General features: G+C 38.5%; 1 protein-coding gene across 1 annotated transcript; it reads left to right on the top strand.

Annotated features, from left to right (window-relative positions):
* The first annotated feature begins 10,150 nt into the window (after positions 1–10,150).
* On the top strand, positions 10,151–12,667 carry PCDHB1 (protocadherin beta 1). The gene has a single exon (XM_055284771.2). The coding sequence runs from the start codon at positions 10,211–10,213 to the stop codon at positions 12,665–12,667; it is 2,457 nt and encodes an 818-aa protein (XP_055140746.1). The 5' UTR covers positions 10,151–10,210.
* The last annotated feature ends 1,347 nt before the right edge of the window (positions 12,668–14,014 follow it).

The following is a 14,014-nucleotide window of genomic DNA, read 5'->3' as shown; positions in this document are numbered from 1 at the left end:
TGTCCGTGGCCAGGGTGCTGAACTCTGGGCGTGGCCAGAGAGGCTCCTTTACATGACAGCTTCCGGTAGGGCGGGGTCGGGGTGGTGCTCCGAAAAGTGGATCCACCTGCCACCTGGTGGCAGATGAGGAAAATACTATCGATAAAGTTTAAAGGGTTCTTTGGATTAAGACCTAAAACTTAAAAGACACAAATTGAAGATTTGGGGAGTCAGGAAGTGGTTTTTTGAGAGATCTGCCTATTTTTAAAGAGAAATGGAAAAATGTAGAATTTTCAGTGATCTCTCGCTTCTACTCAAAATAATTTACGAAATGTTTAAATTTCTCCACGCATTTTTTCCAACACATCTTGTAATCAAATAGGTATTTTTAAAGTATCTGTACATATAGGTCTTTAGAAATATTTACTAAAACTTCCACAGGGTATATTTTACCGAAAGAAATACTAAGGAAGCACTATATTGTTAGCCAAACATATTCCAGGAAGTTTAGCCGAGAGTACTACTCTCATCTCAGTTTCTGGAAGATAAAAAGTGTGACTATATTTAGGAATTGGTAAGAGGTGGTGGGAATTCTAGGAGGAAAACTTTTGTTTTTTAATTTTTTCCAAGCCTAATATATAAACTATCAGAGTGCTAAAAATACAGAAAATTTATGGTATGTTTATTACTTTTAGTCTGTGTATATTATTTACACTATTTTACACAGTGATGGTTAAGTTACTGTGAATTACATACATCCAGCTTCAGATGGGGAAACCTTAAGTTGCTTTGTAAGTACAGATCTTGATAAATAGCAAGAAAAAATAGGGGAAATACCTTGTTGAAATGTTGTTTCAAAGTCTTACTGTATGTTCAGATGTATGGGTTACAGTGTAAAATCAATTCTAGCAAGTTGAGAGTGAAATAAAATTCTTTCCCAAGCAAACAAGCTTACCACTCTCAGAAAAAAGACCCATCCTGGGACACATTTGGCTTTATATGTCAACCAACCCAGTTAGTATTTGCTTTTCTTATAGCTATTTTCTCATTTACTCTTCTATGGGTCTTAACATAGAATAAAAATATAATAGCATAGTTACTTAACATAAAAGTTACCATTTCTGTTTTAAGGTTTAAAACAAAATTTTGTTGGATATTAATTTCAGTAAAAATGTAGGTACTGATTTTGGCGTTAACTGAATTTTCTTATAGAAAGGAGAAATTGATAAGAGCTTATTAAGGGAAAGAATTATCACTCTAATATAGTCTCTATTTGATTAAATTGAGACGTTTCCAAACACTTGTCAGATTTCATGGAAAGACATCCATAGCCTATTCTACCAATATGAAAAAAACATGAATAGTAAGAAGATGAAAGACATCTGTTTTAAACAAGTGTGTAATACAAATCTAGTCTATAAGTGGTATTGGTTTATATTATGGCTTCTTGTGTTACTGTGGGAGAAGGAAACTTTATACACACATGCACAGGTTGAGCAATAAGAGGCATTGTCATTTAAGCAACAGATGGGAGATCAAGAGCAGCTGCCATAAACTGAGCTGCCTAAAAAGGATTTCTATCCACCAAAGCATCTTGTTTCTGCTAATATGAATAAGAAACCTTAAATGCATGAAAAGACACAATGGAAGAATAAAATTTTAAAATAGTACTAAAGTTTACAGCTGCAGGTGTGACCTCAATGTTTCAAAATACATCTACTCCTAAAAATAGACTTTTTTTAGGCTTAAAGGTATATATGAATGAAAATTGGGTGACCCCAAATATTAACCTGCCTGTAAAAATTACAATAAATATTATCAATATTAAAATGTTAAAACTACCTGAACTTTGGGTACAATAGTAGAAGCAACAAATCAGAAGAGATGCTCCAATATTTTAGTTAAGGTATTTTTTTCTAAAAGAAGTTGAAAATAGTGAAAAAATTATCATCAGAACTATTTCAGAAACATTTCAACCTATGACTTAAAGATAAATAAAAATAAACAATATATTTTACATTAATGTTAGAATTAATTTTGATCTAAACTAATTTTATAAGCAGAAAATGTAGAGTCTTAAAGGGAAGAACATTGGGTAAAAAGAATTTGTTATTCAATATGACACTAACTACATTTCTCTTGCCTCCCTGAGTGGATTTTCAAAAAAATTAATTAGCACTTAGGTAATAGTGTAATAATTCCAAAATTCTTTAATGTATATCTTGAGATTTATTTTGATGGGTAAATATATTGATGCTGTGGTGAACTAAGGCTTCTCACTTTGGGACAAGGAAAATACAAAATATGAAGTAGGGGAGGAAAATAAAGATACCTGTATTAATGTATTGACAGTGTAAGTCTCATGATCCCATATAGATATATGTATGCACATACACTTATACAATATATATATATATACAAATATGTATTTATTCAAGGCAAGGATCATTCATGGATGTTGGAAACCAATGGTTAATAAAATTGTTTTGGGAATAGCATATCCTCATAGTTTCAAATCTCTCCACAGATCACTAATTAATTATAAAAAGAATTAAAGGTACCTATCCAACTGAAAAATTTGATGGACACCATTTTATAACCAAACTGACAAACTTAATATCACCAATGATGGAATAAAATGACATCATATGCCCTCTGATGTGATACATTGAGAAGAACACAATATCACTTATGTGGTATTTTTGCAAAAATATTTAACCTCAATCTAGCCAAGCGTAAACACAACAAAAAATTCCAAATTGAGGAATAAAGAGTAAAACAACTCTTTAAAAACATCAGTGTTGATCATTAGAGAAATGCAAATTAAAACCACAATGAGATACCCTCTCAAACCAGTCAGAATGGCTATTATTAAAAAGTAAAAAAAAAAAAAAAAACAGATGCTGATGAAGTGTCAGAGAAAAGGGAGCACTTATACACTGTTGGTAGGAGTGTAAATTAGTTCAGCCATTGTGGAAAGCAATGTGGCAATTCCTCAAAGAGCTAAAAACAGAACTACCATTTGACCCAGCAATCCCATTAGTGGGTATATACCCAAAGAAATATACATCATTTTACCATACAGACACATGCACACAAATGTTCATTGCAGCACTATTCACAATAGCAAAGACATGGAATCAACCTAAATGCCCATCAATAATAGAATGGATAAAGAAAATGTGGTACATATACACCATGGACTACTATGCAGCTATAAAGAAGAACCAGGTCATGTCTTTTATGGCAACATGGATGGAGCTGCATGCTATTATCTCTAGCAAACTAATACAGGAACAGAAAACCAAATACTGCTTGTTCTCATGTATAAGTGGGAGCTAAATGATGAGAACTCATGGACCTACAGAGGGGGAACAATAGAGACTGGAGCCTACTTGAGGGTAGAGGGTGGGAAGAGAGAGGATGAGAGCAAATAACTATTAGGTACCAGGCTTAGTACCTGAATGATGAAATAATCTGTACAACAAACCCCTATGACATGAGTTTACCCGTATAACAAACTGCACATGTACCCCTGAACCTACAATAAAAGTTTTTTAAATAAATAAATAAAAATAGTGGTGTCATGACAAAGAAGTTAGTGTCATTAAAAAACAGCATCATAAAAATGTTTTCTCTGTTTCAGTTTAAATTATAAACTAGAGAAACATAACAACTAAAATCAATGTGCAATCCTTGATTGTATCCTACATTTAAAAAAACAGCACAAAGGACATACTTGGAACAACTGGGGAAATTAGAATATGAAGTATGTATTAGATAATAGTACTGTATTCATGTTAAACTTCCTGAGTGTGATAATTTGTATTGAGGTTATGAAGGATACTGTCCCTGTTTGTAAGAGGTACCTGTTGAGATATTTAGGAATGATATCATAATGTCTGCAGCTAACTATGCCAAAATAAAATGTTTACATATTACATAGGTTAGGTATTGTCATAGAATGTAGTGCAACAAAATTCTTCAAAAATTAGTAGTTCAAAGCAACATTGATTCCCATTCATGCATCTTGGGGTCAGCAGATTTAGGCTGAGATCAGCCATGCTCCGCTTCAATATGCAGGTTGTGTTCAGTACTGTTCCATGTGTCTTTCATCATTCTTTTATCAACAGGCTATCCAGAGAATGTTCTCATGAAGGTAGCAGAAGAGCAGAAGGACAAGCCCAATTATGCAAGCACATTTCAAGGCACAACTTGCTTCACTCTGTGTATTAGTTTCCTTAGGGCTTCCATAAGAAATGACTACAAATTGAGCAGCTTAAAACGGTGGAATTTTATTCTCCTGCAGGTGTGGAGGCTAGAATCCAAAATCAAGATGTCAGCAGGGTTCCACTCCCCCTGAAGGCATAGAGGAAGATCCTTCCTTGACTCTACCAAGTTTCTGGTGGTTGCAGACAATCCTTGTAGCAGCATCAGTCCAACCTCTGTCTCTGTTATCATGTTGCCTTCTTCCCTATGTGTGTCCATGAGTCTCCAAAATCTCTCTCCTTATAAGGACATCAGTCATTGGATTTGGGGCCCACCCTAATCAAGTCTGACTTCATTTTAATTTGATTACATTTGCTAAGACTCTGTTTCTAAATAAGGTCACATTCACAAGGACCAGTGGTTAGGATTTCAACATATCTTTCTGGGGGACAAATTCAACCCACAACACTCTTAACATCCCATTGAGGGCCAAAATAACTCATATGGCCAACTCCAAATTCAAGAGGTAGGGAAGTATAGTGAACCCAATGTAAAGTCAAAGCATATCATGCAGCTAAACTCAGCACCATTGGAGTGGAGAGGTATACATCTCCCACAAAAATTGAGGAAGAGATAACTATTTTTGAATAATGTATGTGTATATATATTATAATGTATTATATAATATAGTAATAGATAAATATGAAAAAGAAAGTGTACAAATGTAGCAAAATTGATAAATCTAGGTGAAAGTAATATGGTCACTTATTATTATATTCAGTGAAAACAAATCTGGACTTAGGTAAGGAGCAGCTTTATTCAAAAAAGGCTATTACAGACCCTCTGACCACAGAAATCTTCAAATGTCTAAAAATCAAATTAAAAAAAGAGTTTAAAAAAAGAAGATATAAACAGGGCTAGCAGGAACTTTGTGTGGGAGCAGGGCAAAGGGGGTAGGATGAGCAGATGGCACGATCAGGGCACTTTAACTGGAGATATGATTTTCCCTCCTGTGGTTGGCCAGTTCTCAGAATAAACTGTTAAGTGGGAGATGTTCTGCTTTTTAGAGCTTGCTCAAGTTTTGGGGCCAGCTAAAGTTCAGGGACCTGTCAGGAGAAGAGAAGCCTTATTAAAGTTTAGTTAAGGTAAGCCAATGGGTAAGTCATAAGTTATTACAAACACTCTTGTAACTCTTCCAAAACTCTGAAATATTTCAAAATAAGATTTTTGAAGTTTAAAAGTTAGTACTAAGATACAGTTTTGAAATGAATTTTTGTTCTCCCAAAACTTCATGATATCCTACTAACCGTGGATTGTCCCTCTTCCCGACATGTAGGTTTTGATCCTGACTTTACAAGCTAAGACGCTATAGATTTAGTCAGTGGGCTCCCAATTCTACCTTCACCAGAAAGAATACAGGCTTTAACAAAAAAAAAAACTGCCACCATGTTTAAAGGTCCTAACATTTTCCAAGGAAAAAGAAAATATTTTGGATTTTAATTCCATCTAGCAGATATTAATAAATCACCTGGGGCTAACCAAACAGATTAAGATTCAGAGGAATTGAATTGAAAAGCAGCATTTCTGTGCCTGGCTTATTTCACTTAACATAACGTCCTTCATTTTCATCCATGTTGTGACAAATTGCAGGATTTCCTTCTTTGTGAAGGCTGAAGAATATTCCATTATGTACATATACTACATTTTCTTTATTCATTTACCCACTGATGGGCACTTAGGCTGATTCCATATCTCAGCTATTGTGAGTAATATTGCAATGAATATGGGAGTGCTGATATCTCTTCAACATACTGATTTCATTTCCTTTGAAAATATCCCCAGTAGTGGAATTGCTGGATTCTATGGTAGATCTATTTTTAATTTTTGGGGGGACCTTCTATACTGTTTTTCATAATGGTGTGACCTCATTTATACATGGAATCTTACAAAGTTGATCTCATAGAACTAGAGAGTAGAATGGTGGTTGCCAGGGGCTGGGATGAGGAAGGAGAGGTTGGAGAGCCGAAAGGATACAAAATTTCAGTTAGGAGAAATAGGTTCAAAAGATCTATTGTTCAACATGGTGGCTATAGTTAATAACAATGTACCGTATTCTTGAAAAATGCCCAAGACATGGATGTTAAGTATTCTCATCACAAAAATAATAACTATGTGAGGTAATATATATGTTAATTAGCTGAATTTAGTCATTCTACGATATAAATATGCTACAAAATACTATGTTGTCCATGATTAATATAATTTGTCAGTTAAAAATAAACTAACAAAAAAAAAGAAAATAAGAAAAGAAAAGCAGCATTGCTTAAACTTCACCTCATAGGAATTTTTTTTTTTTTTGAGACAGATACTGACTCTGTCGCCCAAGCTGGAGTGCAGTGGTACAGTCATAGCTCACTGTAACCTCAAGTTCCTGACCTCAAGCAATGCTCTCTCCTCAAGTAACTGGGACTACAGGCTTTGTCACCATGCCGTATGTATGTATGTATGTATGTATGTATGTAGAGACAAGGGTCTTGCTATGTTACCCAGGCTGGTCTCAAACTCCTGGCCTCAAGTGGTCTTCCTTCCTCAGCCTCTTAAAGTACTAGGATCACAAGCATGAGCCACCACACCCAGCCAAGAATGTATTTGTTAACTTACAATTTTTTTGATGAATTATTTTGAAATTGATTGTATTAAGACTTCCTAGGATGTGAGAAGCTTCTGCATAGTTTGTGAATCACTAATATTTCCTTTTAAAAAATCCTCCCCAATAGCCTTTTTGATGATGCTAAATAACATTAGTGGGTAGTATACTCTATTTTTTTCTATCCAAATTGCTCAAGGCTATTCTCTGTTTATGTATATTGACTAAGCATAAACATCTTTTTTAATATATTCAGGACTCATAGTCAGAACAGAAAGAGGTAATAGAAATTAATAGAAAAAAGGTAAACAATGCAATGTTAAAAAAAGGCAAGAGAACTGAACAAAAACTTCCCAAAAAAGGATATTCCAATGACTACAAATATATTAAATAGTGCCCTACTTCATCAATAATTAATGAGAAATGCAAATTAATCAATGAAATATAAACAGTCACTCACCAGAATGGTCAAAATTTTAAAAGACTAGTAATTCTAAGTGCTGGAAACAATTTGAACAACTAGAAGTTGCACTGCTGATGAGAGTGTAAATCAGTACAACTTTTTTTTTTTTTTGAGATGGCATCTCACTTGTGGCTCAGGCAGGAGTGCAATGGCATGATCTCTGCTCACTGCAACCTCCACCTCCTGGGTTCAAGTGATTCTCCTGCCTCAGCCTCCTGAGTAGCTGGGATTACAGGCACGCACAACCATGCCTGGCTAATTTTTGTATTTTCAGTAGAGACGGGGTTTCACCATGTTGGTCAGGCTCGTCTTGAACTCCTGACCTCGTAATCAGCCTGCCTCGGCCTCCCAAAGTGTTGGGATTACAGGTGTGAGCCACCACGCCCGGCCAGTACAACTTCTTAGAAAGCAGTTTGGTGACATCATGTAAAGCTGAAAAGAACATACCCTATGATATCAATGCTACTTCTATGTAGATATCCCCTCAAAATGTGTGTATACACGTGCACAAAGTGACATGTACAATGATATGCTATGAGCGGCAGAATAATAAAATAGGTAAATGCATTTTGCTGCATTCATACTGAAAAAGACAAAAGCAGTCCATGAGAGCTAGGAGCTGGCCTGACACTCACAGCTAGGCCATAGTGATCTTCTGTTGAACAAAAAATGATTTCACAGGACACCAGTATCGGACAAGGCCACACCATGACTATGATGGAGGAAGAGGAAAACGAGAGCACACCATAAGTGTGTCTAAATACAGATAAAAAAGAGTATTGTCCGATCCACAAAAATGCCCAAACTTCTTTCTGTCCTGGCTAATATTAGTCACTAGAGCTTATTTACCAATCACAGCGTTAGCCTCACCCCATTCCTCTCACCTTCTATATAAGAATTATCAATATACTCATCATAGAATTAACTCCACTTATGATGACATCCAATCCAGAGCACGCTGCTTCAAACCTCCCCCAAATCACCTAACACAAGTCCAAATATATGTTCTTTCTAACACCCTTTCACTGAGATGCTCCATGATTCTCTATGGTGTACAGCTTCCCTTGTTACAATAAGTCAGTAAATATAATTTTGTTCAACTACAGGTGTGTTTCTGATGGTCTCTAGCTAAAGGACATTGACAATATATTGAAATTTTATATGGTAATGGAATAAATGAACTAGAGCTAAAGATAACACCAATCTTACATTGAGCGAAAAATGAGGGAAAGAAACAAAATTCAAAGGATTACCTACGGTATACTTTACTTGATATATAGTTTTGATTTATTTTATTTCTATTCATATTCAAGTAAGGTATATAGTTTTCAAAAGAGGCAAAACTAAACTGTTTAAGGATGCACACTTAAGCCAGGTGTTAAAATAACTGACAGAGATTGAGAGATTCATTAATTCCCTCATATCAGGATGTAATTAATGTTCTGTACACTTTCTATTTTCATTCTTTTTTTTTTCCTATTGGAAAATATAGTTTAGATTTCTCTTAAGTGGCCATAATTGTATAGCACTGGGACATAAAATACTGAACACAAATGAGAAATCAAATGTTTTAGGTAATGAGCATGAGACAGCATCAGAAGACAAGTTCTAGTTCTTACACTGCCATGAGTAGCTGTATGAATTGGGCAAGTGACTTCATCACTTTGGGCCTTAGTTTCTTCAACTGTTGTTTTTTTTTTTTTAAAGTGGAGGGTGGGTGAGAAGGAGACTGGATCTCATCTTTCTGAAATGTCTTATTAAACATTCTATTATCCTATGATCATAAAGGAAACTCTCAACAAATATCTCCTATATTTCTATTAGGCCATTTTCAATATGTGTAAGCAATCTTATTTTATTTGCTTTAAAATCCAAAACCAAATATTTATCTTCATTTGATTTATTCATTATATTATCTGGGAAGCAGAGTAGTGTACTGATTAAGAGCATAGACTTGGGAGTCAGACAAAATTAAATTGAGTTTTATTTCTAACATTTGCTAGGTAGGGGACCTTGACATAACCTCTCCCATCTCACTTTCTTTGTCTTTTTTTTTTTTTTTAATAATGTCTACTCCATACAGTTGTTGCAAGTATTAAATTAAATAATGCATGTAAATCACTTGTCATAGTCTCAGTACATGGAAATCATATCCAATAAATACTGCTGCCATTATAATCCTAAGTGACAAGCCAGCTCCTCCCTTTGTGCACGTGTATACAGATATTTGGGGGTGGGGAGTGTATACGTAGAAGTAGCATGATAGCGTAGTGCAAATCAAGAGGTTAGTTGGCTTAGTCCCCTGTCAGTGTACCTACTGGACCTCAAGTTTCTGAAGGAGAACGACTGTTTGTTCCCTTTCCTTTTCCTACTGACCACTTCCTCCACATTCTCCAGCTCCCTGCCTCATGTATTTGGCTTGGCCTTAAGACTCTGCAGGATCCTTGTGCTTCTTTCTTGGTCTCTGGATGGACTGCAGAGAGTGCAGATGTAGCTTAAACTTGTTGCTGTTCGCCCACTGCTTCAGTGGCTCCAGACGGCTAGCAGATAGAATGACTTCAGCTTGAACGACTAATCTCATTGGCTTCTCAATTCCCAAGGACTTTTTTTTTCCTGAAAGGGAATTAGCAGGTGAGTCTGTTGTTGCTTTGGCAACAAACTTTCAACCTCTACCTAACTCTCCGGAATGAGAACATATCTATTAATACATTGGCTAGACTGGGAGTGGAGTCGCTCAATGCAAATTTTCTTTCAAGTGCAAAACGGCTTAATGGGCTTGGCTAGCCTTTGGTGGTGCTGCAGTTAGAGGCTAGTGAAGCGGAGAGCAGCTGTTGCAGTAACCTGTTGCAGAAAAGTGAAAGTATATCCGCAACAGTTGGCTTTGATTGCAGAGAGTGCGCTTGTGAGAACTGATGGCGGGTGCGCGTAGAAAATCTTTGCAAAACAGGCAAGTGGGATCTCTTCTCATTTTTCTGTGCGTATCTGTGGGGGGTGCGACAACTATCCGCTATTCAGTGGCAGAGGAAATGGAGAGCGGCTCGTTTGTGGCCAACGTAGCTAAGGACCTAGGTCTGGAGGTAGGGAAACTGGCTGCGCGCGGGGCGCGGCTGGTTTCCGAGGGCAACAAAATGCATTTCCGGCTCCACCGCAAGACGGGAGATTTGTTTGTGAAGGAGAAACTGGATCGGGAGTCACTTTGTGGCAAAGCCGATCCGTGTGTTCTGCACTTTGAAATAGTCCTGGTGGAGCCGCTGCAGTCCTTCCGGGCCGAGGTCAGGGTATTTGATATCAATGACAATGTCCCAGTTTTCCTAAACAAGGAGCCGCTTTTAAAGATTCCGGAGAACACCCCCTTGGGTTCACGTTTTCCTCTGCAGAGCGCCCAGGATCTGGACGTGGGCCTTAATGGTCTCCAGAACTACACCCTGAGTGCCAATGGGTATTTCCACCTGCACACCCGCTTCCGCAGCCACGGGCCTAAATATGCTGAGCTGGTGCTGAACAAACCCCTGGACCGAGAGGAGCAGCCTGAAGTCAACTTGACAATTACGGCGGTGGACGGCGGGTCCCCGCCCAAGTCTGGCACAGCTCACATCCATGTGGTGGTTCTGGATGTCAACGACCACGTGCCCCAGTTCTCGCGACTGGTGTACCAAGCCCAGGTATCAGAGAACAGCCCCAATGGCTCTTTGGTGGCCACGGTGACTGCCATGGACCTAGACGAGGGCACCAACAAAGCGATAACTTACTCTTTAGCTCAAAAATCAGAAGCAATTCTCAAGACGTTTCAGATTGACCCTCAAACTGGAGAGGTTCGACTAAGGGGACCCCTAGATTTTGAAGCCATTGAAACATACGACATTGACATTCAAGCTACAGATGGTGGAGGCCTCTCTGCCCACAGCAAAGTCCTGGTAGAAGTGGTGGATGTGAATGACAATCCTCCCGAAGTGATGGTCTCCTCTGTGTCCAGCCCACTCCCTGAAGACTCACCACCACAGACAGTAGTAGCCCTTTTCACTATTAGAGACCGGGACATTCAAGTGGGAGGAAAAGTCACCTGCTTCCTCAGAGAAGACCTTCCCTTTGTAATCAAACCTACATTCGGAAATTCTTACTCGCTGGTCACTGACAGAAGCTTGGATCGGGAGGAGGTCTCAGGCTATAATATCACCCTTGTTGCCATGGATACTGGACCACCTAGCTTGTCCACCGAGACTATGATAGAGGTGCTAATATCCGACGTTAATGACAATCCTCCAATATTTCAGGAAGATTCCTATATCTTGACTGTTCGAGAAAACAATAGTCCTGCGGTTTTTATTGGCAAAGTCCATGCTGAGGATCTTGATTTGGGTGAGAATGCCCAAATAACATATTCTCTGTTGCCTCCAAAAAACGGAGATCTATCAGTCTTTGCGTACATATCCATAAATTCAGACAATGGGAAGCTCTACGCACTGAGAACCATGGATTATGAGGCCATTCAAGATTTTCAATTTGTGGTAAAGGCAACTGATGGGGGCTTCCTGTCACTGAGTAGCCAAGTTACTGTCAGAGTGGTTGTTCTAGATGACAATGACAATCGTCCAATGATCTTATACCCACTGCAAAATGGCACCTTGCCCTGCAATGACCTGGTACCCAGGTCTGCAGAGGCAGGCTACCTGGTGACAAAAGTGGTGGCTGTGGATGGTGACTCAGGTCAGAATTCTTGGCTTTCATATCATCTACTTAAGGCCACTGACCTTGGGTTATTTTCTGTTCAAAGACAAAATGGAGAAATCCGTACATTACGGCAGATATCTGAGAGAGACTCCATGATGCAGAAATTGATCATTCTTGTTCAGGATCACGGCCAACCAGCTTTTTCCACTACTGTCTCACTCAACATCCTGCTGGTAGATGGCTTTTCAGAGCCCTATCTGCAGTTCCAGGATCCAATCAAGCATTCTAGAAAGGTAAATCCATCCACTAAATATTTGATCATTTCTCTGGCCATCCTTTCCTTTCTCTTTCTCCTCTCTGTCATAGTGATCTTCATTATACAGGTCTACCAAAAGATTAAATATAGAGAAAAGTTCACAATTCGAGAGCATTTCTATGATGACTGTAATTTCTCTAACAACCTGGTACAAGGACGAGGCAATGGATCCTTATCTCAGCCTTGTCCATACGAAATATGTTCAGCCACTGGCACTGGTAATAGTGAGTTTCGCTTTCTTAAGCGCTTTATGCCCAACTTCCCTTTCCCTCATGCCACTGGGGAGATAAAAACGGAGGCTGGCTCCAGTTTGCCCCCAAATTCTGATACGAATACGTCTTGGAGATCAGAGGGCCACGACCAGGTATCTAATGACTATATGTAGCTCCTATTTACAGCCTCAGTGACAGAAGAGAAGCAAAATTTTATACTTGGTATGCAAAGCTGTTACATCCTCATTAAAACAAAAGCTGGTAGTAGACTGCAGCTTTAGTAGTTTGGTGAAAATGGGAAACCCAGAGTGAGGCTAGGCTTACTCAATACAAAGCAGTTATCCTGATCCCCAGGTCATATATCTATAACCCTTTCTCCAGTTGGAATTCTGTTTAAAGAAATGTCACCGACTATAAATGCGTATGTGGTAGGAACTTTTGCTTTTCCATCTCTGTGCTAGCAAGTAATGAATAAGCCATTATTCACATTTCCCCTAGAAGTTCACTGGTTCTGGCCCAGGAAATGCTTAGTTCCATAGAGAGATCCTTTTATTTGCCTCTAAATTATTTTCCAGTAGAAAGTTATGCATGCATAGGGAAGAGAACTACCTTCCCTTTTTGATATATTGGGAAGTGATTAGGTTTCAGCAGAGATATAGTTTATTATTCAGGAATCTCTAAATTCTTGTCCCTGATGAGTGATTATCTTTGATCAATACCTTGCCTGCAATCATTCATAATCATAATCATGGAAACGCCTGGTAAATGGTGGTCTTCACAAATAATCATGGTGGAAGGAAGGAGGCAGAAAGAAAAGGATTTCACTTATTTGCAAATGTGAATAAGGGCAGATATAAGGATAAAGAGATTCAGTTTAGGAATGTTCTCCAAAATTAAATTAGATGTAGATTTTTTTTTTTTTTTGAGATGGAGTTTTGCTCTTGTTGCCCAGACTGGAGTGCAATGGCGTGATCTCGGCTCACTGCAACCTCTGCTTCCTGGGTTCAAGCGATTCTCCTGCCTCAGCCTCCCGAGTAGCAGGGATTACAGGCGTGTGCCACCATGCCCAGCTAATTTTTTGGTATTTTTAGTAGAGATGGGGTTTCACCATGTTGGCCAGGCTGGTCACGAACTCCTGACCTCAGGTGATCCACCCGCCTCAGGCTCCCAAAGCGCTGGGATTACAGGCATAAGCCACCGCGCCCAGCCAGATTTGATTTCTTAATGATTGTTTGGAGCCATAGGCAAGTCTCAAATCTCCCTCTTTCATATCCAGATGTCTATCCTTGCAGTCCCAGAGAGAATCTATTTGAAAAAAGGGAAATGGAGGGTGGATGAGGATAAAAATAAAGTAGGATGGCTGGGTGCTGTGGCTCACGGCTGTAATCCCAGCATTTTGGGAGATGGAGGCAGGTGGATCACCTGAGGTCAGGAGTTCGAGACCACCCTGGCTAACATGGCAAAACCCTATCTCTACTAAAGGTACAAAAATTAGCCGGTCATGGTGGCACACGCCTGTA

Source organism: Symphalangus syndactylus, chromosome 7 (genome assembly GCF_028878055.3).
Source record: "Symphalangus syndactylus isolate Jambi chromosome 7, NHGRI_mSymSyn1-v2.1_pri, whole genome shotgun sequence".
In the NCBI taxonomy this organism is placed as follows: domain Eukaryota; kingdom Metazoa; phylum Chordata; class Mammalia; order Primates; family Hylobatidae; genus Symphalangus; species Symphalangus syndactylus.
This window is presented reverse-complemented; position numbering and strand designations above follow the sequence as displayed.

Excerpts from the sequence above, each read along its gene's own strand:
- PCDHB1 (XM_055284771.2), top strand. The coding sequence starts at position 10,211 with ATGGCGGGTGCGCGTAGAAAATCTTTGCAAAACAGGCAAGTGGGATCT.